Source organism: Nicotiana sylvestris, chromosome 2, assembly GCF_000393655.2.
Source record: "Nicotiana sylvestris chromosome 2, ASM39365v2, whole genome shotgun sequence".
NCBI lineage: Eukaryota > Viridiplantae > Streptophyta > Magnoliopsida > Solanales > Solanaceae > Nicotiana > Nicotiana sylvestris.
The window spans coordinates 75,476,009-75,495,407 of NC_091058.1; the positions used below are offsets into that span (position 1 = coordinate 75,476,009).

The following is a 19,399-nucleotide window of genomic DNA, read 5'->3' on the forward strand; positions in this document are numbered from 1 at the left end:
GTGCGGCCGCAAAGAACTCAGTGCGGGGGGCACAAAATCAGTGCAGACCGCACTGATGATGGATGAAAATACCAACTCTCTGAAGTTTGCCACCGCGGCCGCATTACATTTTGTGCGGTCGCGGTGGACCACTGCGGCCGCAAAGTATTTTGTATGGACCGCAGTAGGTTGCCTTCTCAAACTTTGTCTAAGGCTATGTGATGTAGACCGTACTGCATTTTGTGCGGTCCGCATTGGGTAGGTGAGATGGGCTCCAGGACTTTTTCTGTAAATAGTACCTGAGGCCCTCATTTTGAACTTTTCGATCTTTTAACTCTCAGAGCTTTAAAATTACTGTTATCCCCACTCATTGCACATAACTGATTTCTAAGGCTTAATCTGCATCACAACATCTTACTTCTGGTAATTTCATCTCTTTTCAATTGTTAATTTTATTATTTTCAATAAATTTTTGTTTTCTTAGCTTTTTTTTTTCTGTTCTTCTCGTAGTTTCTTTCGATTTGGTAGCTTAGGGTAGTTAATTTCCTGTTTAAGTTAGGATTAGGTAGTTAAAAACATTGGGCAAACACTTAGGGATCTTTCATTTGGTGAAAAATGGACTTAAAATTGAACATTTCATAAACCCTAAGTTAGTGCTGCAGCTGGGCACTCAGACGGACCGCAATGGAAATTATGCGGTCCGCGGTGCCCTTGTGCGGTCCGCAAAGGCATTTTGTGCGGACCGCATTGAAGAATGCTCTGAACCTTGATCATCGAGGACCACATCCGCATTGCATTTTATGAGGTCCGCGATGCCTCAATGCGGACCGCATTGCCATTTTGTACGGTCTGCGGAGCAATTGTTCAAAGAGTGGGTAGTCTGAACCCTACCTCTGTGAGTCTTGTGTTTTAGGGCCTGATTGACTATGGGTGTTTGATATCTGGACTAATTTCATGTTTAATTGTTGAATTAGTAGTTGCAAACACTAGTTTGTGTTTAGTTGACTTTGGATCTTCTTGAGAAAGAGAGCCCTAAGTCTCTGAAATTGGTCCAACAAGGAATTAGGGCGTACTCAAGAGATTGATTGCCCCAATTAAAGGGTTAAACCTAGAGATAGTAATACCCAACTTGAACCTTGATTGCTTGTGCAAATTTGTATACCCAATTGGTCTTGAGAAAGTCAATTCGGGCAAAATCACTCAAATTAACGAGAGGTGTGAGTGAGTATAATCGTGCAATGATTATATCATACTCCCCAAATATGACAATCATGCTTTAGACTCAAGTAACCGTCAATTGACCACCTAGGCGAAAGTCACTACCCTAGTGCCTTTAATCCATTTGAACAACTCGCAATAGTTTAATCTTAGCTTATTTTAGCTTAATTGATCATTGTAGTTCTATACAATTAGAAGTAAATCAAAACCCAAAATATTTAGAAGTGCAATTAAGAGCAAATACACAACTCCACTTTAGATAGACACCCGACTCCAACTTCTAGCTCCCTGTGGAAATCGATCCCTACCTTAATCGGGTAAAAGCTGCTTCAACCTCTCTTGCTACTCAATAGTAGTGCTGGGCTAGCTTCGATCACTGAGCTACAAACCCAACTATATCTTTCTTCATCTGCCTCCACCAATAGTGCTGTCTCAAATCCTGGTACTTTTTCGCAGCACCCGGATGGATGGAATACCATGAACTATGGGCCTCCTGTAGAATCAACTCCCGAAGCCCATCAACATTGGGTAAACAAATCCGACCCTGCATCCTCAATACCCCGTCATCAACAATGGTCACATATCTGGCATCACCATGCAAAACCTTGTCCTTGAGGACAAGCAAATGAGGGTCATCATACTGATGCTCTCGAATACGATCGAACAAAGAAGACCGAGAAATCACGCAAGTTAGAACCCGACTGTGCTCCGTAAGATCCAATCTCACAAACTGGATAGCTAAGGCCTGAAAATCCATTGCCATGGGCCTCTCCACTGCTGGTAAATAAGCAAAACTCCCAAAACTCTCCGCCCGGCGACTCATAGCATCAGCCACCACATTGGCCTTGCCCGGGTGATACAAGATAGTGATATCATAGTCCTTCAACAACTCTAACTACCTCCTCTGGTGCAAACTAAGATCCTTCTGCTTGAACAGATGCTGCAAACTCTAGTGATCAGTATAAATCTCACAAGGAACACCATACAAATAATGGCGCTGGATCTTCAAGGCGTGAACAATAGCAGCTAACTCGATATCATGGACAGGATAATTCTTCTCATGTACCTTCAACTGTTTGGATGCGTAGGCAATCACCCTACTATCCTGCATCAATACCTCTCCAAGGCCAATCCTTGAGGAATCACAATAGACATTATAAGACCCTGAACCTGTAGGCAATATCAAAACTAGGGCTGTAGTCAAAGCTGTCTTGAGCTTCTGGAAGCTCTCCTCACACTCTTTCGTCCATTGGAATGAATCACCCTTCTGGGTCATCCTGGTCATAGGTGATTCAATAGATGAAAAACCCTCAACAAATCATCGGTAATAACCCGCCAAGCCAAGAAAACTATGGATCTTTGTAGCTGAGGATGGTCTGGGCCAACTCTGCACTACTTCCACTTTCTTCGGATCCATCTTGACCCCTTCACTCGATACCACGTGACCCAAGAATGCCACGAAATCCAACCAAAACTCACATTTTGAGAACTTTGCATATAATTTCGTTTCCCTCAAAGTCTGAAGCACTATCCTCAGGTGCTGCTCATGATCTTCCTGAAGCCGGGAGTATACCAGAATATCATCAATAAAGACAATGATGAACGAGTTAAAATATGGTCGGAACACACTGTGCATCAAATGAATAAAGGCTGCTGGGGAATTGGTCAGCCCAAATGACATAACAAGGAACTCGTAATGACCATATTGAGTCCTAAAAGCAGTCTTCGAGATATCTGGCTCCCGAATCTTCAACTGATGGTAACCTGAACGCAAGTCAATCTTAGAATCACTCGTTCACCCTATAGCTTGTCAAACAAATCATCAATATGAGGCAAAGGATATCGGTTCTTCACTGTAACTTTGTTCAACTGACAATAATCAATGCACATATACATAGAACTATCGTTTTTCTTCACAAACAAGATAGGAGCACCCAAGGTGATACACTGGGCCAAATAAAACAATTATCAAGCAATTCTTGTAACTGATCCTTCAACTCAGAAGGAGCCATAGGATAAGGAGGAATAAAAATAGGCTGAGTGCCCAGCAACAAATCAATGCCGAAATCAATATCTCTGTTGGGTGGCATATCCGGAAGATCAGCTGGGAACACATCAGGGAAGTCCCGTACTACTGGGACTAAATAGAGGTATCAACACTAACATCTCTCACATAAGCCAGATACGGATCACACCCCTTCTCAACCATTTGCTGAGCCTTAAGGAATGAAATAACTCTACTGGGAGTGTGATCTAAAATACCCCTCCACTCTACTCATGGCACACCTGGCATAGCCAGAACCACTATTTTGGGGTGACAATCAAGAATAGCATAATAGGGCGACAACTAGTCCATGCCCAAGATAACATCAAAATCTACCATGATGAGCAATAATAAATCGGTTTTGTTCTTAAAAACACTAAGAGCAACCAAACAAGACTGATAAATATGGTCCATAATAAGAGAATCTCCCAAGGGAGTAGAAACATAAATAGGGGAACTCAAAGAATCTCGAGATACGCCCAAATGTGGGAAAAAATAAGAGGACACATAATAATAAGTGGAGCCTGGATCGAATAGAACCGATGCATCTCTATGAAAGACAGGAACAAGACCTGTGATGACAGAATCGAGGCAACAACCTCGGTAGAGGCAGGAAGGGCATAGTATCTGGCCTGACCTCCCCCTCTAGGGTGACATTTACCTCCCCGACCTCCACCTCTAGCTGGCTGGGCAGGCGAGGTGGCAACTGGTGCTGTAATCATAGCCTGAGGACCTGGTGGAGCACGCTGTGGCTGGGAAGTTTGTGGAGATGCACCCCTCTTAATTTTGGGAAAATCCCTCACCATATGGCATGTGTCGCCACACTCAAAACAAGCTCTAGGAGGATGTGGCGGCTGTGGTTGGCTCGAGCCAGGTCTACTGGTCTGACCGCTAGAAGCACCCCGTGCAGGAGGTGCACTAGATACTGGAGGTGCATAATAAGACTCCTGAGGTCTATGAGGAGTTGGAATACCACTGGCTGTTGGAAGAGCTGAATGAGCAGGGCGACTTATATAACCTCTACCATGACGAACTGCAGCTGGAGCACGAGCATCAGAATAATGGCCCGACTCTCGAGACCCCTTGGCCTCTATCTCTACTCTATCCTGAGCATGCATACCCTCTACTCTCCTAGAAATGCTCACCACCTGCTGATAAGAGATATCTATCTCCAACTCCCGAGCAATGCTAGACCTGATGCTGGGAATGAGCTCCTCAATAAACCGGTGAACTCTCTCATGAACAGTAGAAACCAAGGCTGGTGCATGCCTAGCCAAATCAGTGAAATGGATAGCATACTCCAAAATATTCATAGTACCCTCGCACAAATGCTCAAACTCTGCGCGTCATGCGTCCCTGAGGCTCTGAGGAACATACTCCCTAAAAAATATATCTGAAAACTAGGTCCATGTAAGGGATGCTGCCTCAGCTGGACTATCCAACTCAAAAGTACACCACCACTGATAGTTTGCTCCTCGAAGCTGGAAGACAGTGAATGAAACCCCACTCAATCCTGATATACCCATAGTGCGGAGGATACAATAACACTCCTCCAGAAATTCCAGGGCATCATATGATGCTAAACCACTAAATACAAGAGGCTTGTACTTCTTGAACCTCTCAAGCCTCCGCTGCTCATCCTCTGAAGCTGTTGCCCTATCCTCGGGCTGAACTAGGGCTATAGGAGATACGGGTATAACCTTTGGGATCTGATTAACTTGAACCCGCTGCTCAGGAGTGCAGGTGGAGGGAGTCTATGCTCCTTCCCCGGCATGAGATGTGGATGCAGCAAGGAGAATCAACCCTGCCTGAGCTAGAGTGGTGTACATGCTCATGAACTGTGCAAGGGTCTCCTGAAGAGTTGGAATAGTAGTAGCATTAGGCGTATCAGGTGCCTGAACTCCAGCTGGAGCTGTTGGTGGCTCCTCGATGGTAGCTTGCACTGGTGCTCTGTCTGCACCACGTGCGCGTCCTCAGCCTCTACCCTGGCCCCGACCTCTGACGGCTCTAGCAGGGGGCGCAAGTGCCTGGTCATCTCTGGTAGCACGTGTCCTTACCAACTGCGAGAAAATAGAAGACAAAAGTTTAGAATTTCTATAGCAAAAATCTCGCACGACAAGGAAATGAAATGAAGTAGAATTTTCCTATCAGTTACATAGCCTCTCGTAGATAAGTACAAACGTCTCCATACTGATCTGTGAGACTATAACAATCCGGTTTGTGATTTATGACTCTTATGATCCTAGAACTCTAACACCAACTTGTCACGACCCAAACTCTCCCTCCGTGAACTACCGTGACGACACCTAGTCTCTACGACTAGGTAAGCCTAACAATTTTTGCGAAAAAAGAAGCAAAGATACGAAACTAGCAATTTATGGGTAATATTAATAGAAATTTTCAGATGTCGCTCGGCATATACAATAACAACACTCTCAATCAATATTAACACTCCCAAAACCCCAAATCTCATAAATAACAAACTAGATGAAATACATAATGTCTAACTCCGGAAGTCTAAACAAAATAATTACAGAAGGTCTATAGCTAAAAGAGAGAATAGATAGGGACTCCTCGATTTGCGGACGCGACAGATATACCTAGAAGTCTCTGAAAATCGCCTCGCCTTACTGATAGTATGGCTAAGCCGAAGAACCTAGATCTGCACATGAAAAACATGTGCATAAAAGGGCATGATGATAGCACAACGGTACCCAATAAGTGCCAAGACTTACCTCGGTCGAGTAGTGACGAGGAAGGCCAGTGCCATACTGGTTATATACATAAAACAAGGTAAACATTACGAAATGTGACAATATAATTAAAGCACTAACAATTAATAGAGAACAAAATCACAGAAAGAATGTAACTCAGTACACAGAGATAGCAATAGGGGATCTCCCAGGATATCGTCCCGTACTCATAAACATAAAAGTGCAGGGGATATCCCGGAATACCAATCCGTAGTCCCAAAGTAAATATCCAGCACAAGGGAATCTCCCGGGTGTCGTCTCGTAGTCCCAAATATAAACGTGCAGGGGGATCTCCCAGAATACTGATCCGTAGTCCCAATGTAAACATGCAGGGGGATCTCCCGGGATATCGTCCCGTAGAATCTACAGTTCTATTCGTGGATAAACAGGAATTCTACTCTAAATATGCTGCACATAATACAAGTAAACAGTTAAAGCAGGTAAGACAATTAGAACACATAAGCATGTTTTTCCTAAACTAAACAAGAGGCTTCAAGTACAAGTATTGCTGAATTACAAGAAAAACACATATATTTATTTAATAAAAACGGGATTTTTCAACAATTAGCACGTGTGCACCCTCGTCACCTCACGTACACGACACTCATATAACAACAATACCAAAATTCTAAGGGGAGTTCCCCCACACAAGGTTAGACAAGCCACTTACCTCGAACCGGCTCAAAATCAATCCGAAATCACGCTCTTGCCACTAGTATCCAACTTCGGGAGGCTCAAATCAAATCAAATTAATATCATAACGTAAATACAACTATAAACAACTAATTTAGCTAATGAAATCGAAGCTAAGGCAAGAAAATAGAAAAATGTCCAAAAATTCTTCCCAGGCCCACGTCTCGAAATCGGGTAAAAGCTATAGATTATGAACCCCCATTCACTCATGAGTTCACTCGTACCAAAATTATCCAAATCCTATGTCAAAATCCCAATTAAAACTCAAAATCTTAGTTGAAGAGCTCTATTCCATTTTTTCCAATTTTTCACCCCAAAATCAAAATTAAAAGATAACATTAATGATAGATTAGTGGGATATAACCAAAATCAAGTGTACAATCATTACCAATTGATATCTCTGAAAATCCCTCAAAACCTCGTCCAAATCCGAGCTTCCAAACTCTAGTTTTGATAAAAATGACTAACCCTCAATTTTGAAACTTTAAATCTGCCCAGGTAAATCCTTATTCGCGAACGCGGAAGGCCCCTCGCATTCGTGAAGCACAACTTGACTTGGACCAGTTTTCTTTCATCGCGAACGTGATGACCTAGACGCAAACGCGATAGCCACTCTCTCACTCCTATGCGAACGGGGGACCCTCTTCGCGAACGCGTAGGCATATGACCTCTCAGCTTCGCGAACGCGAGGCTAACATCGTGAACGCGAAGCATTAAATTCCCACCTACCCCAGCTCCTCTTAGCGAATGTGAGACCCCACTCGCAAACACGAAGAAGGAAACCAGAAATGGAGACTTCTGCAATTTCTGCAATCTTCTTCTTAAGTCAAAGAGGTCCGTTAACCACCCGAAATCAACCCGAGGCCTCCGAATCCATACGAACTTAATCCAACCCTCGAATCACATCAAAGAACGCTAAAACCACGAATCACCCTCCAGTCCAAACCTAAATAACTTGAAATTTCAAGAATCCTACAACTGATGCCGAAACTAACCAATCCAAGTCCGATTGACCTCTAATCTTGCACACAAGTCACATTCAGCATTATGGAGCTATTCTAACTTTCAGAATCGGATCCCGACTCCGATATCAAAATCTCACCATCGATCTGGAAACTTTAAAAATTCAACTTTTGGCATTTCAAGCCTAAATAAGCTACAGACCTTCAAAACACAATCCAAACATGCCCCTAACCCCTAAATCACTCAACGGAGCTAACAAAATCGACGGAATTCCATTCCAAGGACGACTTCTCACTATTCCAACTACGGTCCAAATTCTAAAGCTTAAGCTCTCATTTAGGGACTAAGTGTCACGCCCTAACCTTGGGAGGCGTGGCTGGCACCCGGTACCGCACTGGCCCGAGCGAACCACTCTGTATCTCATTTATTCCTTTTGTAACTATCATGGGCCAACATATCCACAACTCATAATGTACAACTATAAGTGAGAAAATACTGTATCATTGAACCATTTTTCTTAAAAGATGAATACATTTGGGCCGCCAAGGCCTCTGACATTCTGTACAAAATGAACCTCTGTTTACAAAGCCTTTAAGATTATTTGACATTAAATGGGACAGGGTACCGACCTACCCATAAGTCTATAGAAAATATCTAACACGATGACTCATAGACTCGGCTGCACTCCGAATGAGGTGGAGTCTTACTGATCCTTAGCTGAAGCCAATCTCGTCATATATGATAGCTCGTTAAACTGACTATCTATACCTGCAGGCATGAATGCAGCGTCCCCAACAGAAGGACATCAGTACGAATATTGTACCGAATATGTAAGGTATGTATTGAAATCTGAAACTGAACTGATAATATAGTAAGTGAAAGCAACTGGAAGTCGAAGATAATTTGTAGATATGTTTACCTGCTGATACTGGCTCAACTCTCTCAATATAGTAAGTAAAATAGTTTTCCGCCCCTATAAGGCTCGGTATATATATATATGCCATAGTAGGATCGCTCATAGGCGCTCGACCATACTAGGCTCTATATCTCGACCAACTAGGCTCGCTCATAAGCGCTCGGCCGCAGTAGGCTCGGTATATATATAACTGCTCTGTCGTAGTAGGCTCGCTCATAGGCGCTAGGTCATACTAAGCTCTGTATCTCGACCAACTGGGCTGACTCATAAGCGGTCGGCCACAGTAGGCTCGGTATATAACTTACCATCTGATCCAGAAGTTGCCCAATAGGGGCCTGCCCATCGATTATAGCTCGATGGTAATAAAAATACTATAATACTGTATATATAGACTCTCTTCTCTCTTGACTGGAAGAAAGAAATACTCAATTGAATATGAAATCCTGATAATGAGAATATTGTAACTTACAAGGCTAGAAAAATATATGTAACTTGCGAGACTAGCAAAATATACGTAAATTCCGAAATATAAATTTTTATTTATGATTCATTATCAAACTTGTGCAATTACGAGATCGTGCAAAATAAAGGAAGAACTTAGCCATAACATACCTGAGCCGATTCTTTTGACAATCCGTATTAATATTTTGCAGCTTAGAACATGCGGAAAGAAGGTTTGACTTCAACATCTCACATTCTAACTCTACACCACTACTCTGTTTTGAAACAAAAACAGTTACTATGGTCCAAAGGTATATCCGTTAAGTGTAGACACCGTTCTATTAGTAAGTAGATCATATCATTCCATTCACGCAGAGAAAGCTGAACCAATTTTTCATCACCAAAAACAATTATTAATCTGAATGGACAAGCAAATAAAGCTTGATCCTTAAACTTTATATACTATTCTGCATCCGATTGGCACGAAAGAGAAAAAACAAAAGAAACTGTAACCCACTTTAGAAGAAATAATGGCAAACACAAAACTCGTCTTACAACATAAATACATGAGATATATAATAACTTATCCAAAAGTTCTCCTAACATGCCACCAATGTTTAAAGACCAATGAGTCATTGCATGTTAAGTCTCTTGTTGCGACCTTACTTTGTGAATTAAAGAGTCATTTGGTTGATTATCTCATGCTGCCACATTTGGAGTGGGTGGGATACCTGGTAATTAATTAATTACCCGCATAATTAAGAAGTATTTTAAATTACTTAAAATTTTATTTATTTTTAATACACCTTATACATCCTACTATCATGGTCATATGGTAACACATAAAATAAATACATACACTATTATTTTTATTAAAATATCCATGTAAAAATATACATATTTTCTCAACTTATAATTTTCCTAACCTCATATAAAGAGTATAAATTTACATATGCTTAATTCTTAAAAGGGTAAAAAGATAATCTTCTTTTCTTGTGAGAAAATAATTTCTATCTTTACAATAAAGAAAATCTCATAAACTTTTCTCATATTATGTGTATAATTTAAAACTATATGAAAGTAGTAATATTAATAACTATATAAAATTATATTCTTCAAGCCATTTTTTTTTCAAAAATATTCCACACAAACTACCATGTAATATATATATATATAGGTTATTAAACTTAGGGGGTGTAACACTAAGTGTCCTAAAACACTTCAAAACTCAAAACGAATCTTCCGGCAATTCACAGTAGAAGAAACAAACACGGGAAAAGAAGTTAATAGGGGATCAGGGCATTAATTCTCAAAACAACCGGCCGAGTCGTTACAATAGTTCTACGTGGCACTTCAAGTCCACTAACATAAATGAATCAGCATTGTTCAAGGTTCGAAAATTCAACAGCTTGCACACATGCTCTTTGATGGACAACACATATATACAATGCAAAGCTACTGCCATGGTAGTTGGCAGCATGGTGATGCCAAAATATGCGGATCCTAAGGCAATATACACACTGAAAGACATACAAACTGACATGTTGTCGGAACATGGTGTGAACTTAACATACATGCAAGCTTGGAGAGTAAAGAAAAAGGCTTTAAAATTTTTGAGAGGTCATCCTGCTGATTCCTACTGTCGCTTGCCGAGTTAATTTCTATATTCTGGAGAAGACTTATCCGGGGTCGGTAGTAAAATTGTAGAAGACTGAAGATGACTGTTTCTTTTATGCATTTATTGCACTTAGTACGTCCATCAAGGGTTAGGAGAATTGTAGGCTAGTTGTAGTAGTCGATGGTACCTTCTTGAAGTCGGCATATATGAGAATCATGCTAATAACTAGCACAATGGATACAACAAGTAATGTAGATTAATTATGAAAATATTGTTATAAAGTTGAAGGCAACATCTATTGTTTATACCAGCATGCCTCATTATTCTTACATATGGCATATTTGGACAAATGTAAGGTCAATGTTCAACAAAGGTCATCTAAAGTTAAGCGAATTGTACTTTGCCATGGCACGAACATACACGTTTGATGAATTTAATGAAAGAATGTCAAAGATTGAAGAGATCGACACACGTGTTAAAACATACCCATACGATATTGGCTATCCCAGATGGTCTCAGGTACATGCTACAGTGAATAGAACATGGACGATGACATCAAACATTGCAGAGTCCTTGAATGCGGTATTCAAAGATGCAAGAGATCTATCCGTAGTTGAACTATTAGAGTACATGAGGACTCTTCTTGAATAGTGGACTAAAGAAAAGTTATTGAATGAAAAGGGTATGTTCACATAGCTTGAGAAAAAATACAACAAAGATTTGGAGGACAACAGGACATTATCGCAGAAGATGAGAGTAAGTTATGGCCAATATCATCAGATCATTGATTTCATCAAATTAAATATATACTGATAATGGTAGATATTTTATTGTATAATTGTAATTATTTTGTCTTGTATCTGTTGCTGACAACTTGTTGTGTGCTTGTAATGAAATTGTAGGTAAGGGCTTCAACAGATTACATCCATACTGTGATAGATGGTGTGAAACGCTTCATTGTTTGCCTTCAAAATAAGAGATGTAGTTGTGGACAATTTTCAACTTGATGAACTTTCTTATCCACATGTTTTGGCGGCTTTGAGGCATATGAACGAGTCTTATGAAAACTATTGTTCTCCTTATTATACAAGGGAGAGCCTTCTACAGACTTATAAAATACCAGTAGACCCGATGTCTGATGAAAACAAATGGAATATACCATAACATATAGTTGAAGAAGTTGTAAGGCCACCTACTGGGAAAAGACAGCCAGAGAGACCTCAAAAATAAATATACAAACTATATGATAAGGTAAATGCAAAGACGTACAGGGTTTCATGTGGCAACTGCGGACAAGAAGGGCGTAACAAAAGATCCTGTAGAAATGCTTCCAAAAAGAAATAAAAATTGATATAGTATAAAGATTTTTTTTTACTGAGTACTGTTGATGATAATCTGTCCTTTAAGACATATTCAGTTGTATTTGTTCTGTTCTGGAGAATTATTGTTATGATGTATTTATATTGCTAATTTGAAAAAAGATTGTCTCCTATAATTAATGTTTGGTAAACAGATTTTAACTCTTAATGCAATTGGTTTGTAGTTATTTTGTTCAAAAACTGGGTTTATTTATTATTTTTAAGCTTTTCCTAACAACATTGCCAAAATTAAATAGATTTTGTATTTTTTTTATAGTAGTTGTAGATATTATTGCAGTTATGCTGTAAAGAAACTATATAGTACCAATATCGAGATCAATTACCAATAACGTTCAACCAAAAAACTTGCCAAATATATTTTCTATTATAAGTAGTAGAATTCTGGACAAAATAACAAAATAAAAGGTAAAACAACTGTACCACAAAGCTGCTACAAATAAATTGCATCTGACTTGTTCTTAATAAATAATTTTCCTACAACATTAATATAATCTAGCTACAACTAAACACTTTAACTATAATTTTTCTACTGAAAAGGGCAAATAATTCTTTTTGTTCCGAACTTGTGTTCTCACCCTCACAGCTAGCGCACCTTTTCTTCTTGCTAATCTGCCAATCACCTCACTTTCACTAATTGCATCAAGCTCTTGCTTTTTCCTAGCATAATACCATAGGAGTGGTTCATAGCGTCTACGATGTTGATCAATAGCAGAAAAGTCTTCCTTTAAAATCGATAGCTCTCCAATGCTGACATATTCTGCAAATGCCACCACATATACACCACAGTCACTGTAAAAAATAATAGGGAAAAAGATTTAGTATTCAATGTAAAAGAAAATTGGTTAAATTGAAGGAAAAGCAACACATACAGTGATCCTTCTTTTTGCTGGGGTATCTTATCGACAAACCACTAAATGTCAAGAGGGTCAGTAACACCTTTTTCAATGTATGACTTTGTGTTCTTGTAGTTGATATCTGGACGCTTGTTATAGAAGTCGGTGCATGACAAGTATATGGGGATCATAATAACAAACTTGTCGACAACAGATTCAACAAGTTTGTAATTTTGTGAAGAGGCCATAAAATTATAAATATATAAAACCCTATCAGTAATGTCAAACACAACCAACATCCAAAGAAATTTCTCCACAACGATTATGGGCATAATCACAAAATCAACTTTGTCTTATGCAACATTTTCAAGTAATCGATACCTCAATATGTATTCTGATACGATGTCTGGGGCAAACAACAACAAGCTTCCTATCGGCAGGAGCATTAATATACCTCTCATAAATTTGTTCAATTCTAGTCTTGAAGATACAGTCAGTGATTGTAAACCGTGTTTTGTTTTTAGGATCATACTTTCTTCTTTTCCTCAAATAGTATAAAATACCATCATTGTTCTGCAAAAAATAGGTTTCATTATTTCTCAATGTTGAATACAATTTAACTACAATTTTCAAACAAAACAATCTACAGATATCTAAAATAATAGAATATTACAACTAATCATTATATTCTTCAAGGGTATGAGTGTACCGTGTTATTCAAGATTTATCCGGGATGTGCCAAAATATAAAACCGATCCTTTTTATCAACTTTCTTCACTCCAAGATCAAACCACGGGTTGAGCTGGTTATCTTTTAAAGTATAAGGCGCCGTCTTCCTATTTAAAGACATAACAAGTACAATTATTATGTAGTTTTAGTTGGAAAACCATAAATTGTATGGACTCGATAATATGAAAAAAGTGTATAATCTAACCTCTTTGAAACCGTGTCGGACCTAAATATAACCACTTATTGAATTGTTCCAACAAGTCAGGATCAACATCGTTGTCAATAACCCCAGTAAATGGATGCTTGGTGTTGAAAATTGGAGGAGGTCCAACAGAGGTGCTTCCCTAGAACTAAAATAAGGGAGAAAGGGGGATCTGGCATGCTTTACAGGAACCCTTGTTCTTCCTTGATGCACATGGATAGTTTCATATTCATTAACCTCACCGAACTTAACAATCTGTGAGAAGTTCTCTGGCAGCTCAAAATCATCAAGTGTTACTGCCCTTTTTTCAGCCCTGGAGTCGTTGTCCGAATCACCTACATTGATGAAGTCGACTGGTTCATCTATAAAATTAAAAACAAAATAACAACATTGTACGTTTGTTGCATATTTTTTTGGGAAAACTGAAACATATATGAAAGTTGTTGTGTTTTTTCCTACAATTATATTGTAATATATAATACCACTGAAATCTTCATTGCAATCGTCTCCTTATTGTATAACATTTGCTTCTTGAATTGGAGATTGCAAATGCATAGTCTCATTCTCCTCATTTAAATGCTCTCCTTGTATGCGAACTTTTGCATCCTGTTTTGGAGAGTGCACATGTATAGTTTCCTTCTCTATGACAACAAATGTGTACAACTTAATAAAATTGTAGATCATTTTGTATTAAACAAAAACTTCACTGTAGGTAAATTGTAGTTAATTTTTTGAAATGATGTCCTGTAGCTGAGATGTAATATGCATTGTAAAATATATAGATAAAATGTACTAAATCATACCTGCAGTTTCTTCCTCCAATGCCTCTTGAAATTGGGAAGATAAGTCAACACCTACCGGGCATGATATATTCAGAAATGTGTCCTGTATCTAAGACATGTGTCCTGTATCTAAGACAACAATTGAAAATATAATGTCAGACGTGTCCTTTATCTAAGACAACAATTGAAAATATAATATAGATTATTTGTTGGTAATTTGCTATATGTAGATATAATGCAGGTATAACATAAATATAATTAGATTATTTGTCATCAAATTGTGTTAAAATTGTTAAAATATTTGTTTTACTGCTGCTGCCCAACACTTGTTTACCACTACTGCCATGATACTGTTGTTTGTTCTTTTCTTTGTAATGCTCATCATTTTTTGCAGAATTACCAGTAAATTACAAGCAAAATTTGTTAGGCTATATACTTTATGAATGCCAATATAAACATAAACATGGTAAAAAATATTTTCCAAAATTAATATATTTTGAATGAAACCATAGCATCAATGTTATTATCATGTTGACTTTTTATTGCCTGTAACAAAGACTTGATGCAATCATTTAGTAGCAGAATGCTACCTAATTCTTCAAAAACCTAAAGAACAAAAACTGCTTATAATGTATCTGACAATAAGAGCTTATATATATATATATATATATAAAACACTAAAAATTAAGAATTAGGTATACCTCTTTCTTGAATAATTCAAGGTCTGAACCGACCTAAATATTAAAGTAGAAAGAGTTAAAGAAATAATTTGGATAATATAAATTAAAGAAACCAGCTAGGAATAACATCAATTGTTACCTTATCAACATCTTTTCTTAATTTTTTAGTTGTTTCAGAATATCTTTCTTGTCATCTATTCCCATTGCCTACTTATTGCCAGATAAAGATGAAGCATCTATCGGATGCTCGACCTGCGTTTCAGCTTCTTCAAGGATGTATTCAACTTTGTCTGGCAAAGTCATTCTAGAAAGCTCTTCTGGAGTTTCAATCATGTTGGTGAACTGAGTGAAATAAAAAAATGTGAGGGACCTAGTCATCATATGTATAAAATGTGTAGATAATTTGTATTTATATTGTCTGCACGATACAATTATAGTCTAGCTATATTAAGTATGTCAATATTTTGAGATACCTTATACAGAAGTGAAAGACATTTACCTTGATCAATGATGGGTTGATCATCCTATCTTTCAATGCAGAAATCCATATCTTGTCCTTACTAGCTGTCCGGTTAAGTATGCGGGGGATCGAATTACCAACCCTTGTAGCTATACCAATGTTGACTATAAAGCAACACTCATATAACTAGATTTGCATAGCGAGTAAACAACCTCGAATGAGATAAAACGCACAGAAGGGTTCAAATTATGCCTAACAGACTGAAGCAATTATGTATAAACTTTGATACCCCATGTGAAATTCGCATATTGCCCCGAGTCCACCAAATAGAACCTAAAGCGTTCTATCAAACCATTATCTTTCTCTGAAGGACAGAGGAAGAATTCTATCAGATAGAGAATACACAGCTTGACTTCATCCTAATCATTCACACAACTACGACTGGTTATAATTTGTTTCAAGTACCACTTCTCAACTTTTTCCTTGTTCGAAAAATAGCTAATCATTTTTTTACCGCCATACTTAGTTGAGTAACGAAAGTCTGTTACTTCTGTAAAACACCTAAGGCCAGTGATAAGGGCAAACTCCCCCAACCCAAAATTCAGCCTCCCACCCTTTATCTCTAGTGTAAAAAAAAAGAGAATGAGATGTGTTCAATTCATACTTTATGAGAAGGTGAATTGCCTGATTTTGGATACATATTTTGGGCATGCAAAGAAAGTGCCTAAAACATGTCTTCTCAAATAACTTTAACCCATTTTTAGACAATAACACCTTGATTTGGGCAAGAACAATAGGGTCAGATAATATATGGAACCTAGTGATGCCATAATCAAAATTATATGGTGCAAACAATATTTGATTCTACACCAAAAAAAAATAATAAGTTAATAAAACATGTTTAAAGACCAAAAAAATAAAATAATAACAATTCTACTACACTTTAGCTACAGCCAGAAAGACATTTATACATTGCATACAAATAAGTTACAAAATTAGTAAACATATAAAACAAATGAACTATATTGAAGCTACAAATGCACTGACAAATTTATGTTTAGAGCAAGAAAGTAGAAACTAACAACTAGACATAATATATACAATTTGTTTGCAGAAAATGAAACTCACATCTACAAATAGAGCAAAAAATAACCAATAAAACCAACTAAATTATGTTGTACATTCCCTAACAAAATTAATTTAAATAATATACGACAAATCTACAATTTTCAGGAAAATGTAGAAAAGTTGATAACTAACAACAAATATACACAATATGTGCACAATCCCTAATTGGTTTCACCCTCAAATCCATAGCCAATTGTTACAGATCTACAAATTGGTTCGTCCATTACTGTAGCAAAATAATGTATCTTGGCAACTTCTTCTTTTCTGTGCGATGTAGTGTTGAAACTTTTGCGTAATAGAGCCCTTCCATGGCATCCAACGTCTCTCCCCAGCCTTTGGCTATGGGAGAGCAGAATCCAAACTCAAATAAAGTTACTCCAAACATCAACAACTTTGTTACATATGCAGCAAGTCTGAATCAAAAGCAATCTGCCACATCTCTCACAAAAACGAGTTTGAAACCTTTTGAAATTGTTCATGGAGTTCCTACGATTCAATTTTCCATGGATGAACGTGAAGAATTTGCAAAGGAGGAAGGATTACATCAAGCAGTGATGATAAAACTATCCAGCGATGCACCAAATTTACAGATTTTAAGGAGTATTCTGCCGAAAATCTTTGGTATCAAAGGTAATTGCTTGTTCGGTTCTTTAGCTCCACGACAAATTTTAATTCATTGTGATCAACATGAAGATTATGCTGCTTGTTTGGCAAGAGCTGTAAACTATTTTCAACATAATGGAAGGGAGCATCAATATAGAGTTTTCCCATGGAGTGTTGGATATAATCCAAACCAGGAAACTTCGAAGGTGGCTATTTGGATTTCTTTGCCGAATTTGTCGCCTGAACTGTTTGCTCATAAGCCTTTATTGTCCATTGCGGCTGCTATTGGAAAACCAATCACAATAATAAGGCAACACAAGTTAGATCTCGTCCTAGCACGGCAAGAGTCAAGGTTATCATTGATTTACTTGACAAACTTCCTGAAAAGATTAGGCTTCAATATCTTGATGTTAAAACTGGTAAGATTGTTGAGGATTACCAGGAAATTATCTATGATAATTTGCCTTCGTATTGTGGCCATTGTAAGCATCAAGGACACGAAGAAAATCAATGTCGGCGCTTAAAAGGAAAGGCAGTTCAAGCAACTCGTGTTTGTGATGAGAATGAGCATCAAATAGTTGAAAAATTGCATGGTGATGCAAGAGATTTTTTGAATGCTAAGAGAGCTGGGCAACAACTTATAGAAGGATCAGAAAATGATAAGAATGCTAGGCAGCAGGTGTGTGATGATTTGAGTAAAAGGGCAGATGCAACAGGTGTTAGAGGTGATGTGCAAGTAGAAAAAACTGATGTTAATATCCCTGATGGTGCACAGATTCTTAGCAATTCTGGGATCTCAAAGAGTGTCGCTATTGTTCCTGTCGATCGTGCCTTAGCTAGGATGTCTCAAGCTATGTTTGTAGAAGCAGGAAATAAGGTGTTCAAAGATCGAGGGAATGACAGTAGTATAAGGACAGTAGCGGGAGGTGATCGACCTATTAATGGTACAGGTGAACAAGCTGATAATGCAGCAGGATACAAAGCTATTATTGTGAATGAGAAGGGGCAGGAACATGTAAGTACTGAGGCCTTGGAGTGTGCTGATGCTACAGCCTATAAGGCTGTGAATATGGAAAATTCAGCTGCAGGTGTACAGGCTAATACTGGAGCTTTGAAACCTACAACTCCTTTGAAACATACTGCTGGGACTCTAGAAAATAGTAATGATCGAGCTGTTACTTCAAAAAAAAAATTGGTGTGGAAACTACTGTTGAGGTAAACCATGTAGATGTTATGGAGTTGGAATATGCAGCTTCAACAGGGTATAAAGTGTTGAATGTACAAACTAAACAACTTCAAGTCTCAGCTGCGGGGATGGCTAACATTGCTAATAACCAACTAAAGGTAGCAGGGGAAGGACATAGTGGTGTAGGTGCACATTCGGAGTCTACTACTGCATTGAAAACAACTGTTGATCGTGTTGCTGCACTGGTTGAACCAGTTGAGAAATCAACAGCAGCAGGTACAACTCCTGTAGATGTATCTACTGCTGTTTTAGTTCCAGCTGAAATTGTTTCAACACCTACTGATGCTGGACAAGATACAAAGGAAGCTGGGCAGCAAATTAGTAAGAATAACTGGACAACGGTTTCCAGCAAAAAAAACACTCCAAATAGAAAAAAATGATGCAGGCTGAGAAGATTTCGAGAAATTGTGCGAATCCTTTCAATGCACTAGCCAACGTGAATGACTACCATGAGAAGATTGGGAACACAATATCCTTAAATGATGGTTCTTTTAACCAATAAATAGTCCCAATTTCAAGCAGTAACAAGGGAGGCAGAACCAGCAACCAGTTGGCTAAGGTTTCTGGAGAGCGACAAAATGCTATAAATAGCAGTGTAGCAGAAGTGTCAAAGGGAGAGCTTGTACCAAGGTCCAGCACTCCTACGATTCTTTTTTCCAGTTCACAAGTGGAAAACATTATCAAACAGGCCCAGGCAGAAATGGTAATGAACACCACCTTGGTTAAACAACC

General features: G+C 38.4%; 1 protein-coding gene across 1 annotated transcript; it reads right to left on the reverse strand.

Annotated features, from left to right (window-relative positions):
- Window positions 1–3,110: 3,110 nt before the first annotated feature.
- LOC138885086 (classical arabinogalactan protein 9-like) lies at window positions 3,111–4,359 on the reverse strand. The gene is made up of 2 exons (XM_070165983.1): window positions 3,903–4,359; window positions 3,111–3,337 (listed from the first exon to the last, which is right to left on the reverse strand). Exons 1-2 carry the CDS (start codon window positions 4,357–4,359, stop codon window positions 3,111–3,113), a joined length of 684 nt encoding a protein of 227 aa, XP_070022084.1.
- Window positions 4,360–19,399: the final 15,040 nt, after the last annotated feature.